Genomic DNA, 25804 nt, shown 5'->3' on the forward strand with positions numbered 1-25804 from the left:
GTATGTGGCAACTACTTTGGTTACTGTGGAACAAGAAGTTTGCTTCCCAATAGTTTTACAAATTATGTGTTTAACTTTGTCTCTATAGAATTAAAATTCTGCGAGGCATATAGGTAGGGGGGAGACTTTTTCAAGGATAGTTCACAAATTTGAATTTTTAAAATAATAGTAGCCCTCCCCCACCAATCACAACAGTGTGGTAAAGTTCTGTTTCAACCCGCACGCAGTTTGCATCCTGCATGGACATTGATTTAAACATTAAAATAAAACATCTTCGGTGTTTAGCAATAAAAAGGGCACTTAATCATGAAGTAACTATTGTTTTCTTTTGCCCTTGGAACCTGCATTCAGTCAGCTGGGACGCTGGTTGACAGTCCCCTCAACTGCAAAGACTAGAAAGGAAGGGTTAGCAGGATTCCCAGCCGCAGCAGGAAGCTCCGAGACACCCCCAATGTCCACGAAACCGTCTGCTGGGGGCTCCTTCAGCTGCCTCCCAACTCACACCCTGCTCCAGGGAAGGGATGTGGTGAGAAAAATCAAAACTCTGATTCTAGAAGCAGCCCAGTGTTCATTCAAGGAAAGAAAAAAAAAGTGGTCTTGCACTTCATCTTCGCACGGCCAGGCCCATCATTGTTAACTGTGAGACAGGCAGGGTCGTCTTTTGCTGAAGTGTGACTAGGGGGAGTGTGCCATTGTGGACCCCCGGGCGCAGGCCCTGGGTGTTCCTTTTACATCAGAAGGAGGAGCTGCTGTATTTTATGGCCATCTCTCGAAACATGGGAGGTTTTATTACTCATTTTAAAAGGACAACTTCACACCATTTTCCAACCAGCCTGAGTTCCAGCCCTGGGTTGTTTTTACAAAATGGTCCCTTTTCTCTCGCATCCAGATGAACACAGGAGCCTGTTAATTACTATACTTGTAGGAATTTCCCTTAATGGTAGGAAAAGCAAGAGTGTTTGGTAAAGTTTAATGTGATGAGCTGTACTCTGTGGTCACATCATTCTCTAGGGTGAGATCACAGCTCTCTGAAAAGACAGATTGCTGCTTTACCACAGGTCGTCTGTCTTTTGACTTCTCACTCTACCTCTGTTGGGTGTTCCTTTTTATTGCCGGATATATAAACCACACTGGAAAAGACAATCCTGTACTTTTAAGTGGTCGGGTTGTAGACAAAATTGGTAATTATTTCAGTTTTGAAGCAGGCAAAGACCAACAGCTCTTGGTGTTTTATAGAATGGTGAAATTAGCGATCTGCGTTCGCAATGGAGGGATGGAAACCCGGAGAGTCTGGAACACTTGCCTCAGATCTTACAGCTGAATAGCAGCAGGAAATGGGTTTGAAGTCAGAGTCATGGCATATAGTTTTTATATCTATATATATATATGTGTACATATATATATATACCTATATATATAACATTATATATGTAATTATATCCCCAAGACAGCTCTTTTTTTGCATCTTATTATTTTTTTATTTTTTTAAATAATTTTTTAAAGATTTTATTTATTTATCTCTAGAGGGGAAGGGAGGGAGAGAAATATCAATGTATGGTTGCCTCTCGTGAGTCCCCTGCTGGGAACTGGCCTGCAACCCAGGCATGTGCCCTGACTGGGAATCGAACCGTGATTGTGTGGTTTGCAGGCCCGCGCTCAATCCACTGAGCTACACCAGCCAGGGCTAAGACAGCTCTTAAGTCACCAGCATTCTCACTTTCTTTAGACTAAACAATCCAATTTTTTTTTCACTTTGAGATTTCTTTTCTCCAATCTTTTTACCATTTTTAACTTGGTCAGTGCACAATCAAACTTTTAGAATCTGAACCAAAACATTCATGAAATGGACTGAGTTTTTATGTAGGTATTTGGATATCATGTAGACAAATTCCACATTTCTCAGCTCCCAGCGTGACTTCCGGGACCAGTGCCGGCGTCCTGTGTGTGACCCGCTTGTTGGGCCATGTCTCTCAATAGCCAAACTGCCTCCTGTAACTCTTGTATTTCGGGATTAAAAATTTGACACATTTGATTTTTAAAGCAGGGTTTTGTTTTGCTAGCTATAGTGCATTGTGACCTCAAAATTTAGGTGAAAACGAAAGCTATTGTTCGTTTTAATGACCTGTAACTCACCCGTTAAAAAAATTTGAAAAGCCTTATCAACTTGATCTTTCCTGAAGACATGCATATTTACACAGCCAACTTACACAACTAGGGGACAAAATAAACCTGACATGAGTTCTTCAAGCACCTGGCACCAAGTGCTTCAACGAACACCCATTTCTACTCAATTTTAAGTAAAATTCAACGGAAAACCACCTTTATACTTTAAAGAGGATAGTCAACTCAGGGAGGAAAAACAATTAATTAAACTAGTTGTTTGTCCTTAGCCAGATAAAATCACTCATTTACTAAATTAATTTCATAGGTAACTTTACCATACACACTAAGTATGGGGTGTATGACAGGGAACTGCAGACTTTTCTTATGTATTTAGTATTAAGAACTGTGGAGAAAGAAAATCCAGGAAAGATGGAAAAGGATAAAAGGGAAGAAGAGAGATGACACACTCAAAACAGTTGAATCGACAGGGATTTTCAGAGTAAAGTATATTGTATAAAGTATAAATCCAATATAGCCGAATGCTTCTATAAAGAGATGCTTTCAGCAGCTCCTTTGTTCCCTACTGTGCATACTATACCTGAGCATAATGCTTCTTTCCTGTGAGCTGGACAGTAGGAAGTAATCTATCTTCGACCTTGTTTAGTTTGTAAATAACACTGTAGAAAAGTTCTGTTGAACTTTGGAAAGGCTGTCTCCATGTGCCCTCTCGCTCTCTCTCACTCTCTCACTCTTGGAGAGTAGTTAAAGGGCACGACCATGGCCAGTACCTTAATCTTATGGGGACTGTTTACAAAAGATTGAAAAATGTGCCCAGGGCGCGTGCCACCCCTCTTTGGAACTATCCCCACTCTAGTGAGCCCGTTGTCTTTCAGTGCATGCTTTTTTTCTTCCACTGAATTTTTTATTTCCATAAAACGTCAGTGGGAAAATGGACACTGGCCTTCTTTCTTTTCTCTGATGCTTTGGAGCTGTTGGGATGCTGTGCTTCAGGATAATGAAGGAGGTTGTCACTTCCTCCCGCAAATAATGTGTTGCAAAGTTGGAAATGCAAATTTCCTGTGGAAGCTCTAAGTAGCAGGTGGTATTTCCTTAATATATTGTTTGTGACCTTTGGGGAAACTGGTATTATGAGTTGACTTTGGAAAATTAAAATAGTATCAAGATCATCCTACATTTTAAGTAAAACAATCAATATCTTAGTTAATTTGAAAAATTAGAATGGAGTACTACACCAGGAAAAGACATAACATGTTTTACTTTTATGTGTTACCCCAGAGTCTGTAATTTATGGAAGACAAGGAAATGGAGTATGCACAGCCGGATTTCCTAATTCATTCAGAGAGAGAGGAAAAAATAGAAAAAAAAAACTATGTGTTTTAAACTTTTCCTTTAAACTTTTGCCGTTAACTGGTGCTTTGATATATTTAGTGAGTTGTACGAAGAGTTAAGCATGGGACTGTTCAGATGGCAAATCTGAGTTGAGCTGAAGGTAAAGACATCTGTATTTTTTATTCATTTGCTCAGCAGCACTAAATTTCAAGCTTGTTTTTTGTTCAGCATCAAAGAAAAACTTGTTTTATGGTTATTGGATTTTTTTTTAACTCACATATTTCATGAAAGGGACTCAAGTCACTGGTCTTTGTATTCTTTTTAGTTACTTTTCTGTGCAACAGCCCTTCTGCGTGCCATCTTGTTGAATAAAGAAAACATAATTTTAATCTTTTTCTCTTCCTTTGAAGAAAAAATTTAAGAGGTTTAAATACCACTCACATTTTGGAATTTCCTCTTTTACTTCCTCTCAAAACCATCATCTCACAACCATGTAAAGCAATCCAATGTTGAAAGGATTAAGAAATTCTTAATCCTATAAAAGTTCTTTCTATGATTATAACTCCTGTATTTATCAAGGGCAACAAAAATGAAGCTTAGGAACTAACAAAGTTTATAGATATAGGTATGTATGTGTGAGTGCACAAGTGTACGTGTGCTGTGCATACCCAAAGCCCTATATTTATAAATATGCACAGTATTTTTAATATACTAATTGCTGATTAGGCATCTGTATTCTTTTATCTCTAAAAATTCTGCTGGTGCAGATCTATTCATCGCAAGGGGCCAAATAGCCGCTACCAATGGAAGGCTAAAATATTGACCAAATCCAAGAAATTGAATTGTTTGAGTTATTTAAACTGGACTCAGTTTAAACTATTGATTAGGTTAAATAGTTAGCTTCATTCTTTAATTGTTTTTTAGCACAAATTTGGCTTCAAGTCTAGGTTTTCGAGTGCAAAAAAAAAATCTACATTTTTATCCTTAGATGTACAAAGCAAGATACTTTCATTTTACTTAAGGTTCACATTTATTATCATCTCACCTCTTTTTCCAAGAAGAAAGGGAACATGAGAGCTGGGTTCAAACTCAGACACAGGGAAAGTTTAGCTAATGTTGAAACTATTAATTTTCCACACAATCGAATACTAACATCTTCAAATTTTAACTTTAAATTTGGATAATGTTGCATGTGAGAATATCACAGTGTGTATGGTACATGTGTCTCTGGCTACATTTATAAATGCACTGATTGAAACTTTATGTGTTTCTTGATGTTCGGTCCTTGGCCTGAGTATCCCTAGGTTTGTCAAGTGGCAAAGATCATATTCTTTAATCCTTTCTTCTTTTCTCATTTCTTGGTTGCTTACCATATGGGAGAATGCACTCAGAGAATGTATGTTGAAGAAATGAATGGATAAACAAGCTCAGTGAGTTTGGATATAGGACTAGGCACAGTGCTAGCTGAAAGTATAGGTAGAGCTCTGTGAACGTAAATAGTGTGGAACAGAGGGGTGAATATGCTCATCAGCAGGCCAGCAGTGCCCTGTCCCTCCTTGAAAAGTACTCCAAACATGAGAGTGCCTTTTTGGTCCTTGACCACTTGCTTATGAAATAGAAAGAAAACTGTAAAACTCCCTGGGCATGCGACAAGGCCACTGTCTGCAAAATGCATGGTCAAGTCAAAACCTAATGCCACCCTCTTCCCAAATGGTTTCCTCAGTTTCTCAAAAACTACAGTGATGGCAACACCAGTCCATGAACTTTTCCTCACTACTGCCATTCGGTACACCCACGGTTTTGCCATCCAGGCAAAAACTGATTGTTTACTGAAAGAATAAATACAGAAGATGGTGGGGACTAACCATCAAAAATGTCTTTATCCTTCTTAATATATTAGCTTGTACTCTGTGAGCAGTAAGAAAACTGACAATATTTTCTGTTTTTTTAATCCTCACCCCAGGATTTTTACTGATTTTAGAGAGTGAGGAAGGGGACAAGGGGGAGAGAGGGAGAAATCAGTTGGTTGCTCCCCTACATGCCCTGACTGGGGATCGAACCCACAGCATTTGAGTGTAGGAGATGGCCCCTCGACCAGGGTGGAATATGTTCTAATCACCAAATTTTTACCACCATCTCTAAGAAGAGGAAACCTGTTTCTAATCTGCTTATTCCCAGAGGGACATGATTCACCCACATTAGAAAACTGTCTTGGGCATAGAGTATGAACAGAAACGAGTTCTCAAAAGCAGCCACAGAAATCTTTTCTGAACTCTCCTATGAAACATATATGTTCCTTCCTTTCTGCCTCTGTTCACAATGGCATTTTCTCCCTTTTGTAAGATAGGCGAGTCTCTGCCAACCATTTGAATTCCTCAGAAAACGTTCACCTTTATTTGTATGTTGTCTGGACCAGTAGCCCTCAGATATGGGGGAATTCTCATGTCTCTTTGGGAAGATACCTCTTTAAAGAGATAATGGTGGAAGTGCTCTAGTTCACCTCCAGGTGGGTACATGGTGAGGTACCATTCCACACTGTTGGAGTAATCGAGAATTTATACAAATTTTCAACAGTGGAACTTTAAATCCAATATGAGGTAGACCAATCAGTATTGCATCAGTCCAGTGGCATTTCCTGTGCTCACTCTTTCCACTTCTGTATAGCGATGACTGTGTTCTTGAGTAACAGTAGCATGTTTTTATGCTTTGGTCTTTTGCCTTTTCCTTTGAGGAATACTGCCCTTCATGACGGGGTATGGTTCCTTTAAAGCCCCAGCCCACTTGTGCACTTATGTACCCATGATTTTACTGCCTGATGTGTTGTGGCTATAACTGGAGGATGCAAAATTTGCCCTCATGCTTTCTGCCAAATCTGCATCCATTGTGCCTATGTTTTCTCCATAAAAACCATTGGAGCGCGACATCCCTTAGCGATGAGCAGCACTGAGAAGCTTTTGCTCTGGTGCTTACCTTCGTGTGTATGGATGAGAGTTCACAAGTTGAGAGTGATCTGCAAATAGGCTGAGGGACTGGGAATAATGTAAACACTCTACTGGGAGATCCTGTTCTTTATTCATGCCATTGTCTCCTGGTTTCCTCATCTTTTCCCTGAAGGCCTTGAATGAGTGGTGAGTGTCCCTAAAGGCCTTCAGAGACGGTCTTGGGCACTTCTCTGGCTGTCAGGCAGGTGTTACCCTGCAGGACTTGGAGGGATTTGAGAGCAAGAGAAGGCAGGAGTGATTCCTCTCACTCCTCAGAGCAGAGAAAGCTGAAGAGCAAGTTACAGGTTCCAGCCAAGATGGAAAGATGGCTTCTAAACTGAGTAGCAACCAAAATTTCTTCTTTCCTCCTTCTTCCACCCTTGTCACCACAGCTAGTAGTGGCTTTATTGCCTCCCAGGAGAAGGGAACTTATAGTATGGGTGGCTTAGCATCCCGAAGATGCTGAAGTTGTTGCCTCTTTTGAGGGAAACATTGGAAAAATTATATTGTTCAGATAGGCAAGCTTTCACATTAACTTCTTGATACCAAATTATTGGTTGGAAATTTAACTCAATTTTTTAAATTGTGTTTATACATAGAGTACTACCAATTATTAAAACCATTAGAATTGTTGTTGCTGAGCAGTAAACTCATAGTCAGATGTCATCTGTTACCAGACGGCTGCTCAGCGGTGTTGTTCAAGATCAGCCTGTTACTCCTCTCGGCTCAAAGAAGCTACTCGAAAATGTGTTGACTAAATAAAACCTCTTCGACAGAAATGTTTGCATCATTGCTGTGTGTTGTACATGCTCTTTATAGCGTAAAGGCATCATAATATAAATGCTTAACTGCTGTTATCTTAAAGAAAAACATATCTCTTCACTTTTAACAGCTAAACATCCCAGAGGTAGTTCGCAAGCAACAAATAATGTAGGAAGGAGATTTTAAATTACTGTTACTGAAATACTAATTTTATAACTTCCTGAAAGTTATTTTTGAAGACAGGTCTTTTTTTGTGAAGAAATAAAGAGGGTTTTTAAAAATCCTACAATCTAATTGATAGTCATTAATTCAATTTAATAATATGTAGGCCTAAAAAAATAAATCCCTGATGATAGTACATTTTATCAAAGCCTGGTTTGTTAAAGCCTCGTTCCCTTTCCCAGCAGCCCAGGGTGTTTTGAAGATCAGAGAGCCAGGGAAGTACTTTAAGCTGTGAAGTCTCGCCGAGTTTCAGTTAAGCGCTTTAGGTGCCACACGCTTGAGGCAGCACCATATTACAGGAATATTATGGAAAAAAGCTACAAGGACTCCGCATACATGCCTCGCATGTGTAGCTTTAATGGTCACACAGCTGGACTATTCAGTAGATGAGATCTGTGGGTCAGGCGCAGTTTGCAAGCCACTGTTATGAAGCTGTTCCATTACCATTAAGTAATGGTGCCTTGTTAATATTATGAATGGGTGTGTTTTGTGTTCTCTGTAAATCTGTTGTTTCTTTTCTTTCTGTCTCTCTCTCTCTCTCTTTTTTTTTTTTTGACCTTACAAGAATGTGCAGGGAGATATCCCTATCCACAAATCAAGTGCTTTAAATAACCAGGCCAGAGCTGAATGAAGGAAATCAGGCTAGATAACATCTTTGTGAAGTGTATGCCTATGAACTCTACATCACACCATCACACAATACAAAGGAAATTGCCATTGTGCTGTGTAAGCTAGGTGAACAAAGCACCCAAAACACCCTGTTCTCCTTGCCATGCACGTCCCTGTGCAGCCAAAACTGGAACCTTGAAGGCCACAGAAATGGCAAGGCTTTAAGTGATGTATTGGCGGGTCAGAGAGGGCGGATCTTTTGCAGAAAGTGTGGTAATTGTTCACCAGAGTGACACACAATTGTTTGATAATGAACAATGCCAATGATAAACAAGGAATGCTGCTGCTGCTGATACCAGCGTTACCACACTATTGCAATGACTACTACCATGGTGACTGCTACTGCAGTCATCGCTGCTGTTATTGCTACTACTGCTGCTATTGTTACAACTCCTATTCCTACTCTCCTCCTATTACTGCTACCTTTACTACTGCTAACAGGACCTTTGCTACTGTTACTACTGCTGCTGCTGTTTCTGCTGCTGCTCTTAGTGCTGCAACTTCTATTACTACTATTACTATTACAAAACACACCACCACCACCCTCCTTAGTGCTATTGAATAATGGTTAATAAGTTCTTATAGTCAATGGTGTGCCATGTATTTTACAGGCATTCATTATTTTTAATCACCCCAACAATTCCATGAAGTAGCCACATTATACAAATAAAGAAATTGAGCTTTAAATTACTACCAAGTCACATAACTTGTGCGTATTTGGTTGAAACCTGATTTTAGAGGCCTTTCTGGCTCCAAAGCCCTGTTCTTCCCCATTATCTCAAACTTCCTTTCCTTGCAGGTGTAGAAAATGAAACTCTGCAGGTATTAAGATGTCACCTTCACCCTTACTAAGTTCACTGAGTTCCTTGGGGAAGAATTTCCTCAAGGCCAAAAAGCTGCCTCTGTAGTACTCCAAAGCAACTTCCATATCCTGGAAACAGGAACTGTAATCAAAGATAGCACCTTACAAACATCCTTCCTTTATTAAAAAAAATTTAAAAAGAAAAACTACTTCCACCAACAGGCCCTCCTAAGATGGGACGGATACCTACACGTATCTGGCAGTAAGCCCAGACATACCAAAACATGTATTATCTAGGGCCAAGACTTGAATCCCACTGCATCGACAGACAAGCGTCTTATCTAAATAGACGACTCATTCTCGGGGCAGGGACACTCCCCTGCTGAAGTGACAAGGATCCAAAGGGCAGCATAAAACAAAGACAGCAGTTAGTACCTAGCAGCGAAGGCCCCAGACACGCCCTCAGGTTCTGCTGTTCTTCAGTTTAGCCATGCAGAACTCTAGGTGACTCCCATTAAAAGTCAGAAGACATTCAGCGGACTTCCAATATGTGAGCAGAAGCTCATGTGTGTTATTTTCTACCCATCCCTGGCATGCCTTTTGGACATGACCAGTGAGTTACAGCTGGGTTTTAGGCAGCATACAAATTTAGGCAGCTACACTCTTCTGCCCACAATGAAGTGAACACAAGTCTAGGTTTACTGGAGGGAAATTCCAAACAGACTAGGCAAGTGAAAACCACCGACATCATCTCCATAATAACTATAAAACAGAAATGTGTTGGTTCTACAAAGAGGCCTCTTCCACCTCCTCTGAACGGCTTGATAGAAACAAAAGCTTTATGTACTAGTGCAGGATAAACTATGCAGAGAAAAATCTTGTGCAGCTGATTTCAGAGTTAAGAGGGCCCTTCTTACCAGCTCTCAAAGACAGACTAGCTCAGGGAATAATAAAATACTCAAAGCCAAAGTGGTTGCTCTTCTCGATTTGCCCCCCATCTTCCTTTATTTAAGAAAGTGACTCTCACTTAGCAAGGGGGACATCTGAGTTCTTAGAGGCAGTCCCTCTCCCCTAGTAGGGCAAGTCTGGACTGTTGAAGAGAGCAGGGCAGTCTCCTTGGGACCACAGGAAGAGACCATCTGTCCTTTTGGACATTGACATTCCTGGAGGCGCCACCAGGAATGGCCGTCCTCATTCTGTGACTCTGAGGGAGATTAACCAAGAGTAAAACCAAGATGACAGAAGAGACAGATAGAAATGATCTGCAGCCCTGAGGGTTTAACCAACTGAATTTAACCTGCTGAATTAACCAATTCTGAAGATACACCATCTCCAGGCTTTTTGTCACGTTAGGTAGATTATATGCTGATTGAGTCCATTTGAGTTGGGGTTCTCTATGGTACCCGAGAGCACACAAGGGGGCGTTTCTTTGAGATATTTGGGATTCATCAGGTTTTGTTATCTACACTTTCATAAATCTGTTGAATGCCCACACCATCACTAGATACACTGATCTACAGGAACTATAGGGAAATAAAGTCATATGTAATATGTTTCTCACTCATTTTCATCTCTCCACTTTTGGACCTCCAAAGAAAGCAGCTCTCTCATGTCAACTGCCACCTTGGAGGGAAGAATTGTGGGTATGTAAGCACTGTTTTCTCACGCCGGTGCTTCTCAGAGGGCCACCTCAGGGCCCGTTGTTTATTTTTAAAGCAGGTTACAGGGTCCCTCCTGAATCTAGGAGTGGAGCCAGGAATCTGCATGTGCAACCAACACCCTTTTATGATGAGATCTATGAGAGAGTATCACCACCACTTGCGGAAGCCGAGCTGGCAGAGGAAAAGGACCTCTTCCAGGCAGTGAGAGTGTTTCAAAGCCAGTCCAAACCCTCTTTCAAAAATTTACTCTATGCAGAAGACAGGACTGGTGTTAGCAGCTGAGTCAGGTGGGTGAGCAACTGCCCTGCCTGTGAAGAATCTGCCTGGGAATTTCCCCCTGGTGGCACGGTGCGCTCGGGGTCTGTGGGCAGAGCTCCTGTGAGGTTGGAGCATGGTGTGGTTGGCATCAATAGCTTTGACTAGTCATTGTGCCTTAATGTAAATATATATAAATATTATACCTATATGCGCAGGCTTTAAATAAATGACTCCATCTGTGTGGCACTGTGTATTTACATACATCATGGGTAAAAAATAAGTATAATGGGTGGCCACATTCCAAAGATAGGAAATATCACCAAAGCAACAGCCAGTGAATGCAGCCACCATGCAGAACAAGGGATTAAAAGAGAGAGACCTACAGATTTCCTGAGTTGAAAGCCAGCGGGAAGGGGAAGGGGTGACGTCTGGTGATGCAGATGAGGAGCCCCCGTGGGAAGCAGGCATCGCTTTGCTTCCTCACATTTTGCTCACAGACTTTAGAATCTCATGTGTTATGTGTGTGTGTATGTAACACATGAGATTCTAAACAACATAAATACAGAAGCTGTGTCCATGTATGTCCTATGTTGTAGACCCCACAAAATTTATAGCTAACATTTTTGACAGGATCGCACATTAGAATAAGTGCTAAACAAGAGGAAGGGGAAAAGCAAAACTAATTCATGACCGTTTATCACGGACGTTTTCTTTGGTGAAATGCTTCAGATTCATCAGCCTTCACAGCCTTGCCTGGACTTGAAGAGAATAAAAGAAATAAAAGGATGAAGGAAAATATATATTGCAAAGATAAGAATAGCAGGATCAGATTTCTACTTTTATAGAAAGTAAGTGAGAAGCAAGATGCTATTTATATTCATAAGGCATCTTGGACTTTTTGTGAAGAAAACGTATTTTAGAGCAAAATTGCTATTTATCAAAAGAGTTTTCTAAGACTGATTACTTCTTTAAATGTATTAGAAACATTCTTTTGAACTAAGATCTTTAAAACTGTTACATTTTATGAAGTTTTTTTCTTATTTAGTCATTTTCCTGCTTGGTGGAATTCAAATCCTAGGAAGCTAGATTCTTCTTATTTTTTACAGGTGCTATTTGCATGGATGAGGGAAGGCGGGTCACGGAACCCGGATATTTTATAAGGAAATAAGCACAAAGTAAGCGGCTGCAGAGCAGTACGCTGTAGCGAGCATCGCAAAAGCGGTGGCACCAGGCAGCTTGGGTGTCTGCCCCGGGTGGAAGTGCAGCTTCCGGACACACTGGCCTTGTAATTGTCCACCAGTCGCTTACTGCCTTTGGCATTTTGCTTCTTCGCATGCAAATCTGAATGGCAACACTTCCTTCGGTGGCTGTGGTGCGGTAAACCAGACAGTGGTTTGGTTTACATCACTTTGTAAACTATGTATTGCTCTATTATCGTATCATCAGCATACCGTGGTCCCCATTTCCCACAATTTCAGTTACCCAAACTCAACCACAGTTCACAAATATTAAGTGAAAACTGCCGGAAATAAATCACAAGGTTTAAATCGCACGCTGTTCATTGTAGCACGATGCAATGTCACTCCGTTCCACTCCATGCTGCCCAAGACACGGGTCGCCCCGTCGTCCCGGTGCCTGTGCTGTGCGCGCTCGCTGCCCAGCTGCTACTCGGGAGCCCTGTGGATTTTCAGATCAGTTTCAGAGACGGGGGAGAGAGACCGTATCTACATAGCTTTCATTACAATATATTATTAGAATTGTTCTATTTTATTATTAGGCATTGTTATTAATCTCTTACCGTGTCTGATTTGCAAATTAAATTTTATCACAGGTATGTATGTATGGAAAAAACATAGTATATGTAGGATTCAGTATCTGCCATTTCAGGCATCCACTGTGGGTCTTGAACTATCCCCTCGTGCATGGGTGGAGACAACTGTACGTGTAAAATAAAGACTCGTATCATCTTATCCTGAATTGTAATTAAATCATGTTTGAGTCAATAGATAGGATAGTGAAGCAGAGTTCGGAGAGATATTTCTGGAAAGCCTAAACAAAGATAAGCGGTTTTTAAGAAAACAGTATGTTGATCTCAGAAACATCAATTTTTAGAGCAGTTGGCCAACTTAGGGAGTTCAGTGGGTTGCCTGAAACTCCACTTGAGTTTGAAATAGAGATTTTGGAGACAAGCTGAATGAAAGAAATGCCTGGTTTTCTGAAGAAGGAATGGAGACATTTTAAGTAATGGGTCCTGCAGAAAGGGACACGGATCTCAAGAAGAGCTTGAGGGAAGGGGCAGGAAGGAAGTCTTCTCTGGAAATGCAAGGACATGGGAGAACGAGAACTTGCTTCTACAACTGTTGAAGAAGTTAGAGGATGTAAGCTAATGTTTGGGAACAGTTAACATTTCTCAGATTGAACATTAAACTTCCTCCAAGGAAAACAACGCAACGGCTAAAGTCAGCCCAAAACTGGTGCCAAGAAAACACTGCTAAGCTAGGGTTCTTGGAGAGATATGACTCAGTTACCTATCACAGAGCTCTCAACCCATAAACTATCTTTCTATAGTCCTTGAGAACATAAGAGATTACAAATAAATTCACTGACTCTTTCCTTAAGGAAAGGAAATGCCTAAAACAATGTTTCAGCTTTTTCAGTTCATTCCATGTGTAACTGTTAGAGCTGCTGGGAAAAACTGGGCCCTCAAATCATTTCCTAAAGCCGTTTTTAAATGTTCTAGTGTTAGGCCCAAATGAATGTTCTTGGAGCTAAAGAAATTTTTGTTAAGTATTGACTCTAAATCTCTTTCCTCAATATAAAACTAATTAGAATTACTTTCAAAATCACATTATCTCTATCATAAGCATATGGGCAAGCACACCAAAAAAGATACAAATATCATGTGAAAATTTTGTGTATATAGTTCAAGTCCAAATCCAACTTAATATAACTACTACCTAACTAATAGGCCTAATATTAAGAAGATATACATCTTCTTAAGTGGACTTTCACTTATATCACCAACGAATTTGGAGTATTAATTATTGCTTATCTCCAATAGTATATAATTTCATTTTCATTATCTCATAGATGTCTACTTTCATCTATTTTTGAGCGTTGTTCTGTCTGGCTAGAGTTGACCTTCGCTGAAGTTTCAACTTAGTCCACAGCATCTGTGCACGTGTGTTTGATCTGTCACAACCAGACAGCACGGTGTTTTACGTATTTACTCATTTCACTCTGATGCTGGCAGCCATGTGTGCACAAAAGGAACAAGCTGGGCGAGTAGCTACGTCCAGAGAAAAAGAAATAGGTTAAGAGTAAGTCATTTGAGCCTTAAAAAAATACGTGGTGTTTCTGTTTAAAAACTTATAGGATAAGGAAATAGGGCTGAAACAGATTGCTTTTTCTCTATGAAGTAACATTAATCTTACAATTTCATTCAGCTTCTTTGCCTAAGGGTGAACGTTTCCCCAAATCTTGGGAAATCATAAAAATTGAGATGGCAAGCCAACTCATGAGACCGAGCGTTTCTCTGCCCCGCCTGTGTGTGACTGCTCGCTTCAGCGTGCTTTATGTCCCCGAAGTACGGTCACCTTCCGTAAAATAAAAGTGCCTCGTGAATGCAGTAACTTGGGAGCACATCAAAGTATCGTTTTAAAACTAGCCGTGGTTTTGACATCATTACCCCCATAGCTGCATCTTTTTTTCTTGGCTTTGTTTTCTGATTTTTTTAAAAAAACTTAGTCATAATCTTTAACTTTCTAAAGTGAAAAATAAAGAAAAGTTTTTTCTACCTGTATTTTTTGTGTGATAGGGAAGAAGTGATCCTTTTCTTCTACATCAAGTCTTCAGATTTCTTCCTAGGTTTTTTCCTTCAATGAAGTTATGTCTGCTTTCTCATTTTCCCTGTTAGACGGAAAATAGTCGTATGTTCTTGCCTTTGGTTATTCTCTGTATTTCACGAACATGAATATCTACTCTAAAGATTACGTTTGACATAAGAGATTACCTTGAATGTGGGAAAAATTGATCTGAAATTGCATATATATATGTATATATATATATAATTGCACATAAATGTCTCTTTCCTCATTTGTCTCCTCCATTAGACTCCAGGCTTCTTGAGACCCAGAAACATTTCTTGCTCATTTTTATACCTAATACCAGTCTCATGTACTGTTTATCAAGTATCAGTTAGAATTCTATGAACCATCGGGTCAGATTATAAGAAGTTTGGCTTTTGAAATTAATCAGGACACTAAGATTTTACAGGATTCCTCATCGATATTTCCCTTTCATTCCAAAGGTGTCTGAAAGGCACCTGAGGGAAGGTAAAGGCTCCGAAATGTTGACCCCAAATCTGTTGTCCCAAGAACTGCTTTCACATGGCTTGCTGTCGTACACATGCAGCCTGGCACTAACAATCACTGACTAGGGCAGATTGTAACCACTCTCATTCTTGAACAGATGAAATGAGGCCAGCCTCAGTGAACGCACTTTGCTCTAATAAGCCAATAAATACTTTTGAAATGATGCTTACTTTTGACTTTTGCATTAAAGTCTAAGATTAAAGCCAAGTAGAATAGAAAATAAAGAACAACTCACCTTCCTCCCAATATCAAGCAGAAGTTCTAGGGATTTTGCCAAAACTTCCCATAGATTTATCACTTCTTAGGAGACTTTGTACAAAGAACTACAAAATCTCCTTTACGCGGTAAGGGCCAGATGTTACTGTCAAATTGTAACCATCCGGGGCAACATGTATACACACATTACACAGTCATCACTGAGTGCACACAGGAGGCACGAGAAATACAAGTTATGGTCCAACCCAGGCTTTTTCTAAGCTGGAGGGAAATTGGCACGAGTTACTCATGGAGGATGGTTTCTCCTCTTTACCAAGGGCTTCCACCATGAGGGGGCAGTGTTGTTCTCAGTTGATGAAGCTATTAAACAGGTTCCAGACCCATGAGAGTGGTCCATGCGAAAGGGATGGGATCTGCATGGCTGCAACCGAGTCTTGTGCTCACACTGTTGCACCAACATATGATCTGAAATACATGCTCTAAAAAACTTCAGGTACACCTTCCTCTCTAATTACCAAACACATTTCTTACGTAAATCTAGTAATTTTTTTACCCCTTGGTGTTAGAGAATAGCCTGAACTCAGTTCCCCTGTATTGGTGTCAGTAACCGAGAGTTGACTGTTTATTTTCAGTTGAATTAGAAGTCACCATTTTAATTCTAAAGCTTCCTTGAATAGCCATTGAGAATTGTTGTAGGCAGATTATTCCAACCATTCGGTTTCAGTGAAAAGGGAGAGTTCAGAAGGGCTTGGAGTAGGTGTGAGAAGTTAGCTAGCTGGTCACAAAGACAGCCATGACATTCTTAAGAAAGGTGACAGAATAAATGAAAAACTGGATGGAACATCATGCCCGGTGTGGGCAAGTCCCACCTTTTACCACAATGTCTGGCATCCTTTGGAAGAAAAAGTGTAAAGGAAGAAAACAAGGGCGGAATTGTCAGCAGGATCTGAGTATACAGGAAGTACAAACATCGGCTGGCTAACACAATCTAATAACAAATTATACAAATGGTATAGCTGAATTAGAAAGAGCCATCACCTTACTTTGATTCTATTAGGCCAAAGCTATTAGGTTAAACCATGTGGAATTATTGCTATTTGACTGGTTTTGACTGACAAAAATTCAAGTTCATATGGTTCAATCTAACAACATGTCACTGAATGAATGCTATGAAGAGGCCACTCTGGCGAGACACAAGTGCAATGGAGGATTTGCATCTAGAGATCAGGAGCTTTTACTTGACCTTCCCTGGACCTCTTGGTGTTTCGCTGAGGGGCACCTGGGGGTGGGGGCCGAGGAATGTGTTGGAGCATCAGCATTCCAATCAGAAGTAGCGTTTTGTCTGCTTCCTGTTGTAGGTTTCCACATAAGATCTGTTTTAGAAAAGAAGAGGAAGAGGTTCTTATGCTTTTAAAAGAAGTCATTGAAAGCTTATAGAACATGAAATTCACTTATTAAAGCAGCCAAATATAAATCTTGACATTCTAGAATACTGAAACTTTAAAACTATAAATCCAGAATGCCATGAATAAGTGTGTTGAATAGGTCATTTTGCAAAAAGCAGGAAAGGATTTCCAGTCTTGATGAGGGTCATCTCCCTCTAGTTGGGTTAATGTCACAGACAAAGAAAATATATTCAAGAACAGCACTGTGAATCTTCAGAAAGTGAAAAAGATATATTTCAGCACATACATGAACGTGAATCTTGGTGAATGGTTATATACAGAGAGAAAGGTCACTTTTTGAGCCTTTAAACTACTTGGGTCAAAGAGTCAAAAGGATATTATTGTTCGGCCCTGGTGTAGCTCAGTGGATTGAGTGTGGGCCTGTGAACTACATGATCGCAGTTCGATTCCCAGTCAGGGCACATGCCTGGGTTGCAGGCCAGTTCCCATCAGGGGATGCACGAGAAGCAACCATACAGGGACACTTCTCTCCTTCTCTCTTTCCCTTCCCCTCTAAAGATAAATAAATAAAAATTTTAAAAAAAGGATATTGTTCAAAAAGGACTACCGGCGTGCACACCACAGACACGAAGCTGCTGCTGGCCTTTCTGGTTCATGGCCATGTATGGAGTGTTTGCATAGGGACTGGACATTTACTTGTCTTATCTGAGCTATGTCTGCTTATTCAGTTTGTTTGACACTTTTTGCTACAAATAACTAATCAGTCTGGTCCAGAGAGCAGTGGACGTATTTGAGCAATAAATCGATTTATTTATTGAAATTCTCTTCAAATGGTGGAGAAACATTCATCAGTTGGTTCAGGCAGAAGACGAAGCTGTTTGCGCATGTGCGGATACACACAATCAGAAGCCTCACTATTTCAGTTTGCTGACTTAGGCATAAGGGACTGCTTTGGAAGTTTAAAAGTAAATATCTCTTGAGCAAATATTTTTAGTTTGCCAACACATTTAATGTTAAATAACTGAGCTTATCTTGTAAGATGTTATTTATTTGGCTAACAATTTTGGGCCTTTCATGTCTCACAAAAGAAATGAGGGTTTTTGAATTCTTCTTCAGTAATTAGCTAGGGGGTCTGTCTTACCTTATACTGCTAGGAGAGTGAAGAACAACTAAGGTGAAAAAAGATGGGGTCAGGTGATTCAACAATGGTCTTACCACTTTAAAACAGAGAGAGCAAAACTGCAAGTGAAGGATATAATTAGATTAAACTTCTGCTGAGAACAAAGATGCAAAGGAAGGGCTATTTGCTTTCAAAGGTCAACGTAAGACCCTTTGCACAATGGTCATCCTCACTTTACTGCACATTCTCGCACCTCGCTTTTAAAACAATTGAGTTGGCAAGCCCAATGCAAGCCTCTTTTCATTTAATGTTGAGATTAGTCGTACAATGAACTAATAACGTCTAGGTCCTTTGTTATGAAAGATTTTCTTTCAATTCCTGCTAGAAGGGGTGGCTTAGAGGCCTGAGTATCAGCTTTAAAATACCTAGACTCCCAGGAACCACAGGTTGAATTCTGAGAAGGGACAGGGAGCCCCTTCCGTACTCTGAAGTCAATGCGCTGGCAGATCACTTCCGAACCAATGTCTGTGTACAGGATCTGAAAAACCAAAATACTCTGTGGACATTAAAAGTGCAGTAACGTTTTTCCTTTCATTTGGAGAGATACCGGTTTGCTCTAGGTCTCAGAAATCCAAAAATAATGTTCTTTATTTTTTGTATCCTTTGCACTTTCATAGCATGCTGTGTCCTAAGCTATTTAAAGCCACTAATATTTATTTGCTTAAAGATCATATTTTTAAACGACTCTGCCATGACCATTGGGGTGCATAGATTCTTTTGAATTGGTGATTCAGGATTCTTAGGGTATAATCCCAGCAGTGGAACCGCTGTATGGAAAGGCAGTTCCATCTTTAGATTTCTGAGGAAATTCCATGCTGTTTTACACAGTGGCTGCACCAGTCTGCATTCCCACCAACAGACCACTAGGGTTGTGATACATCTACACAATGAAATATTACACAGCAGAAAGAAAGAAGGAACTCTTTGGGAGAACATTATGCTAAGTGAAATAAGCCAGGCGGTGAAAAACAAATACCATATGATCTCACCTATAAGCAGAACCTAATCAGCAAAACAAACAAATGCGCAAAATAGAACTGGAGACTTGGAAATAAAAAACGAACTGACAGTGACCAGAGAGCAGGGGGGAGGGGCAAGTAAAGGGACACAAATAGAGGACTCATGGGCACGGACAGTGGAAGGGATTGGCTGTGGAAGTGGGAGGGGATGGGGTTGGGATGAGCAACAGGGGAAAAGGCAGACAACTGTAACTGAACAAAAGTTTAAAAAAGGATTATATTTTAATTTAGCTAAAGATCAACCTGCCAAGAACCATGTGGTTTGATAGGGCCCTTCTTAATCTATGTTTAATTGATGGGGTCTATTCTCCTCAGAGTTTTATTTTAACATTATGTTAATCCATAACATTTCATCAAGGTTCTTTGTTGTTGATGATATTTTGTTCTGGGACAAAGCCTTCTTTCACTGATTGTATTTTAAAAGTTTAAATGCCACAGTGGACTGACAGATTTTCATTACAAGCTTCTGAAAGGTCTAACAGTCTCTTACCACGAGGAATTCAAAATCTCAATGCATTGGGAGTTTGTATGCCAAGTCAACAAAGTGCCCAAACTGTACTTAAACATGCACACAAACTTACTAGAAACCATCTTCAGAACTGTGTAAATAAGCAACTGGGAGGGCTTTGCTGCTTCCCTAGAATAGTCGCTATGAAATTCACGCCTTTAAAAGGAAGGTCCTCAGACTCTCCACAACTAACTGGTAACCAAGGAAGAATCTCCAGGGGGAGCAGCTGGATCTTGCAGGCCTAACTCTTGTCCCGAGGACAAGAATGGCTGTACGGGCCATGAGCATAGCTGTCCTGGATTGGGCCAGGTTTGAGTGTTGTTGTTGTTTTTTTTTTAAGAATGAGAATGGGTTTCCTCTGGTCATTATTTAGAGAATTAAGAAATTAGAAGGCTTGGATTTAGAAAATAGTCTCAAGGAAATTATTTAAAGTCCCTGTGTCTTAGTTTCCCTGTGAGCAAGTGGAAATTTTAAGGCCTGGATTCTCCCATTCACAAAGGGGTGGATGTTAAAAAGGGAAAGGATTTTAAACTTTTATATGGGAAATGCATGTACAAAGTATTACTCATTTATTAACAGGCAGCAAAATATACTGCTAAGCCCATTCAAGATTATGATGCATAGTTGATATTTTTTGGTTCTTCTTATGGTGACCAACCGTGTTTTTAATAACACGAGCCCTGGGTATCAACACTTAGTTTCAAGCCAGAAGAAGAAGCCCCAGGGAAGATAAGTGTTGCCATTTGCTGGCTGTCCCCAAAAATTCCCAGACAGACGCTTGTTTCCTTTCCCTTTTCATGAATGGTAGTAGTGTTGTGCTCCTGTCTCCATTTTCTCCCAAAGCCATTCATAAAAAATAAAAACAAAACAAAATAACAACAACAAAAAACTTTCTTGGCACAGTCCGGAGCCAGTGGGTGCCAGAGACTGGGGAAACACGCCATCACCCCAGCCAGCACTGAAAGTACTCAAGGGTCTGTTTGTTTGGTGGTCTGAAAAGTATGATGTGCTGTGTGGAAGGGAGGGCGGCTGGTCGGAGTTCTGTGACACGGACTCGGCCGGGAGCCAGGGCTGGGAGCGGCTCAGACATTGTCTTTCCCCTCATTGAAGTGTCAGGACCTCATTCATGGAAAATTGGGCGAGCTGGCAGCCCTTGCAGAGGATTTCATTGAGCCCCTCAGTGTGCAGGCAGGAGTCACATGACTGCAGGATGTGCAGCCAAAGAGGGAGGGAGCTTCTGAGCAGCAGGAACCAGTCAGCCTGCAAGAATGTGTGCGGATTTGAAAGAGTTTACAAGTGAACATGCAGGTGTAATTGGCAGGGGGAAAAAAGAGAGAAGGAAGAGTGGTCTGTTCTGACAAAGGACTCTTTTAAAAGGAACACTTTTCTCTTAGGACACACCTCTGAATCCAAAAAGGCAAGAAGTCTTCATCATCCTTGGTTTGATTCTGCCTGGAGAAAACATCATCTCAAATCTTGGGCATTTATGAGGTCATCTCTACTATGATTTAAAGGCACTGGGAAGGATTTTTTTTTTTGGTGAACAAAAGCATTTTGCCATTTATTTTATCTTTAGTTTGTTCACCTTAAAAAAACTTCTGGTAATTTTATATCTTTAATACAGCAACAATAAGACACTGCACCAATCACAGAAATTCTAAGAGGAAGAAAAATGAATAGGAACTCTACCCCTTCCATGATATAGTGAATTTTTTTAGGTTCTTTTAAAAAAATTTATCTTTAGGGAGGAAGGGAAGGAGAGAAGGAGAGAAATATCAATGTATGGTTGCCTCTCATGAGTCCCCTGCTGGGAACTGGCCTGCAACCCAGGCATGTGCCCTGACTGGGAATCGAACCACAACCATGTGGTTCGCAGGCCCGAGCTCAGTCCACTGAGCTACACCAGCCAGGGCGCATGATATAGTGAATTTATTCTGACCTCTGTTACTTGAGAGAACTGTGGCAATTTTATTTTTTATTTTTCATTTGAAACATGAAAGCATTTCACTGTCTGCATCCAAGTGGCTCAGTTATATATCCAAATTTTAATGCTGTGTAGGTAGTGTAAATAAGGCTTATAATATTCAGGCATGAGGGTGAGTCCTGGAAGTAATACATCAAAAAGCTTGGGCTTCAAATATACCTTTTACAATACAAAGAATAACTTAAATATTTTTCTAATACTCTAATACTTGGAAAATTTAGGCTGAGTAGAAAATTTCCCTCAGATGCTTTACTTAAAAGTGGAAAGGTTCGCTCTACATATACAATTAAATAGATATAAATAAATATAGACATAAGAATTAAGTATAGGTGTAGATAAATAAGATATTGGCATAGGTGATATCTGCAAATGATACCATAAAGAAAGTGAACAAACCCACCCACAGAATGAAAGAAAATATTTGCAAATCATATTCTAATGAGACTTGTAGACTCTCATTCTAATGAGACATATTCTAGCCAGGACTTTTAAAGAATTCTTAACAACTCAATATGAAAAGACAAATTTTTAAATGGGCAAGAGATTTGAACAGATACTTCTTTAAAGAAGTGCAAATGGATGATATGCACATGAAAAAATGTTCAACATGATTAGTCAGAGAAATTCAAATCAGAGCAACAATGAGATTCAACTTTATACCCAGTAGAATATTTAAAAGGCAGAGAGTAACAAGTTTTAGAGAAAATGGAACCCTTATATATTGCTGGTAGGAATTTAAAATGGTTCAGCTGCTTTGGAAAACTGGCAACTCCTCAAAAAGTAACATAGTTAGCTGTGTGACCCAGAAATTCCATATATATTGTAGATTATATATATATATGTATTATATATGTGTACAGACATATACACAGACATATATACACACATATACAGACAAGGGGGACCCCCAGAAGACAGAATTCATTTATAAAAAATTGTGTATTTATTCTTACATGTTTAAACTTCAGTCGCTATCAAAGTACTTTCCATTTGATGCAATAACCCTATTGAGACATTTTTTCCACTGCTTAAAACAGTTTTTGAACTCATCGATTTTGATGCCTTTTAGTACTTTTGCCATTTTTTCCCACTTCTTCCACATCAGCAAAACATTTTCCTTTAAAGACTTTTACATCTGGGAAAACAAAAAAAAGGAGCTCTGGGAGAGATGGGGTGAATAGGGATGGTGGAGCACGGGGTCATGCCGTGTTTGGTCAAAACCTGCTGAACACGCAGCACAGTGTGGGCAGGCGTGCTCATAAATCACCTATTATGAAATGAGCAAACATTTGAGTCTTCAAAAACAATTCACCGAAGCCAAGCACAGCCTCTCACAATAACACCAGCTGGTACCCTGATACAAATAGGTTCCTAGAATAGTCACCTAGCTGGAGAAGCCTATACTTCAAGGGGCCTGCCCTCCAGAAGATAATTTCAGCTTTAGGGGGGGTCCCCCCTCATTCATATATATATGAAATCATACCTCCATTAAAACTTACATATAATAATGCTCATAGCATTATTCATGATAGCCAAAAGGTGGAAACAACTCAAATGCTCATCAGCTCATGAACAGAGAAACAAAATATAGTATATCCACACAATGAAATATTATTTAGCAATAAAAAGGAATGAACCACGGACGCATGCTGCAACGTGGACAGCCCTAGAAAACACTGGACTAAGTGAAAGACACTGAGTCACAAAACTCTCTATATTTCATGGTTCCATCTACACGAAGTATCCAGAATAGGCAAGTTTATAGAGAAAGAAAGTAGCTTAGTGGTGAATTAGGTATGAGAGGGTACTAGGGAGGCAAAAAAATGGGGAATGGTGCTTATGGGTATCGGCTTTCTCTTAAAGGAGGTGAATATATTCTAAAATTAAAGTGTGATGATGATTGTACAATCCTCTGAATATACTAAAAACATTTTAATTACATGCTGTATGCAGGTGAGTTTTATGGTATGTGAATTATATCTCAATAAAGCTCTTAAAAAAGGAAAATATTAACAAATTTGGTCTATTCCTTCCTCAAGTTTCATGGTATTCAAGCAAAAAAAAAGTGAATTAAAGAAGTTTATTTTGATGGAGCTGGTATGGATGCCAGACTTCAGTTGGGAATTGTTTTAATAGAGACAACCTGCATTTTATTTCCTTAACACATAGAGATCATGAGTAAATAAACCATTCAAACCTTGAAATTTTCATCTTATTTGCAGACACATGTCTATATTTAAAACATGTATACTTAATTTTTTCATTATTTATGTATTCTCTTAAATTATAACAGTTCTTTTTTTTTTCTTTCCTTTCAGCCACAACAAGTTGTTCAGAAGAAGCCTGCTCAGGTAAGAGATGGTCATGATGACTATTTTCTTCCTAATTAATATGAAAAGTAAAGTGGAAAAAAAAACAAATTAAACCTTTAATTAGTGTTTTTCTAGTTTTGATTATATCAGCATTAAAGGATTCTTGACCATTTATTATATTCTTCAGAAAAAATCAGAAGTGCACAGAGATTGTCATTAAAGACCCCAAAAGATTAAAACCTTTGCTTAAGTGCACAAAGAAAATATTAAAGTTTAAAAAGTAAAAAGTTTGTTCCAGTGCCTTGTGTAGGAAACATATGTCTAATGTTATCATTTGTTTCACCAGTTCTGAAACCTCAGGCTTTGTCCTTCCCACCCAGCGATCCGTATTTCATTGACTTGACATGGGACTTATTAGCTGCAAAATATTTCATGGTCCATGACTGGAAGCATATCTGTTCATTGAATTATTTCATAACATTTGATGATTCCAAACCACCCCCAGGGAAGTCTGGGAAACGAGGAAATTAAGTGACACTGGTTTTGCAGATTGATGCGCTCTCAGGCCTTGCTCCAGTGACTAAGCCAGTCTCTGCAGCCTTCAGGTGCATCAGTATTAGGAATCAGCTGCCCTGCTCTTGTCCCACATGACTGGAATCCTTGTCCTGACTGTCATCTATGCATAGAAACATAAGAATCATATTTATTAAGGAAGTGTATCTTTTTTTTTAAGATTTTTTTAATTTATCTTAGAGTGGAAGGGAAGGAGAGAGAGAGAGAGAAATATCAGTGTATGGTTGCCTCTTGTGTGTCCCCTGCCAGGGGCCGGGAACTGGCCTGCAACCCAGGCATGTGCCCTGACTGGGAATCGAACCTCAATCGTGTGGTTCGCAGGCCCCCGCTCAATCTGCTGAGCTACACCAGCCAGGGCAGGAAGTGTATCTTGAAGAAAGCAATACTGAAGTATAAATTAGCATGATTGCCAAATACGAGAGTTGTTATTGAAGTATAAGAATGCCCCGCCTGCTCTCCCCTTCTGGGCTTAAGGAGGAGGTCGGGAGATGTAGGTGTGCCGTGCAGAACTGGCTGAAGTGAGTGAGTAAGCAGTGCTGTGGGTTACCAAGGTCTCTGCAGATCTCTTTCATATAATTTAAAGTATCTCTGGGCCCTTTTCCCCAGAGGTCCCAGAAACTGTACCCTGCACCCTGTTCTCTTGGGGCAGCGTTACCTTGCCTGGGAAAGATCACCCACACAATTTTATGTGTTTACTGTTGGTTTTTTTTCCCCCCAAATGCTGCTTGAAAGAGAATTGAAGCTTCTAAACATGTGTGAGCGTACAGGAAATATGTATCCAAATAATAAAACATGTGCTTTCAGTAAGATAAAAGCAGAGTTAGTGTGGAAAAAATCATTCTCGTGCTACCTCCATACCTAAAAGCTGTGAGTGGTAGAGGGCACTAAAAATAAATACCCAGCGTTTCAACGTTTATATACAATACCAAACAAAATTAAATATAAACAAAAATGTAACATTATAAGTAGGACAACCCAAATATATTGAGCCTCTCACTCTTCAGTAAAAAAATCAAGAGAAAGTGAATTTGTAATTCTGTGCCTTTGAGTCGAAGATACTACAGAGTTCACTGTTGGGTCCCGGGCTGTGAAGGAGAAGTTAGTAGTAACATCGTGTGGTCTGTTAGCGATGCTGATTCAGTCCCTATTCTTGGTGTTGCAGGGAAGATGAGGCAGACAAACACATAGTCCCTCCAAGAAATGTGTAATCTAATTCAGAAGTTCTTAGCGTTGGCTGCGTATTAGATTAACCTAGTGATGACACATACACAGTAGTTACCCCTTAGCTGTGGGATCCATAACAAGACCCCCAGTGGGCACCTGAAACTGCTGTGGTATTGAACCCTATATATCTATTTGTACCGTGTTTCCTTGTACTACATATCCATAATAAAGTTTAATGTATCAGGCACACTAAGAGATTAA

The 25804-nt window shown here is 39.9% G+C and overlaps 1 protein-coding gene across 1 annotated transcript in view; it reads left to right on the top strand.

Moving 5' to 3' along the window:
* HMGA2 (high mobility group AT-hook 2) overlaps nucleotides 1–25804 on the top strand; it is a 127956-nt gene that overhangs the window by 91538 nt on the left and 10614 nt on the right. Inside the window, exon 4 of the mRNA XM_037062801.1 lies at nucleotides 23813–23845. Coding sequence (XP_036918696.1) covers nucleotides 23813–23845 — 33 coding nt within the window. The remainder of the gene's footprint in view (nucleotides 1–23812; nucleotides 23846–25804) is intronic.

The sequence above is a fragment of the Sturnira hondurensis genome, unplaced genomic scaffold (assembly GCF_014824575.4).
Source record: "Sturnira hondurensis isolate 20B ecotype Veracruz unplaced genomic scaffold, ASM1482457v3 Scaffold0014384, whole genome shotgun sequence".
NCBI classification, from domain to species: Eukaryota; Metazoa; Chordata; class Mammalia; order Chiroptera; family Phyllostomidae; genus Sturnira; species Sturnira hondurensis.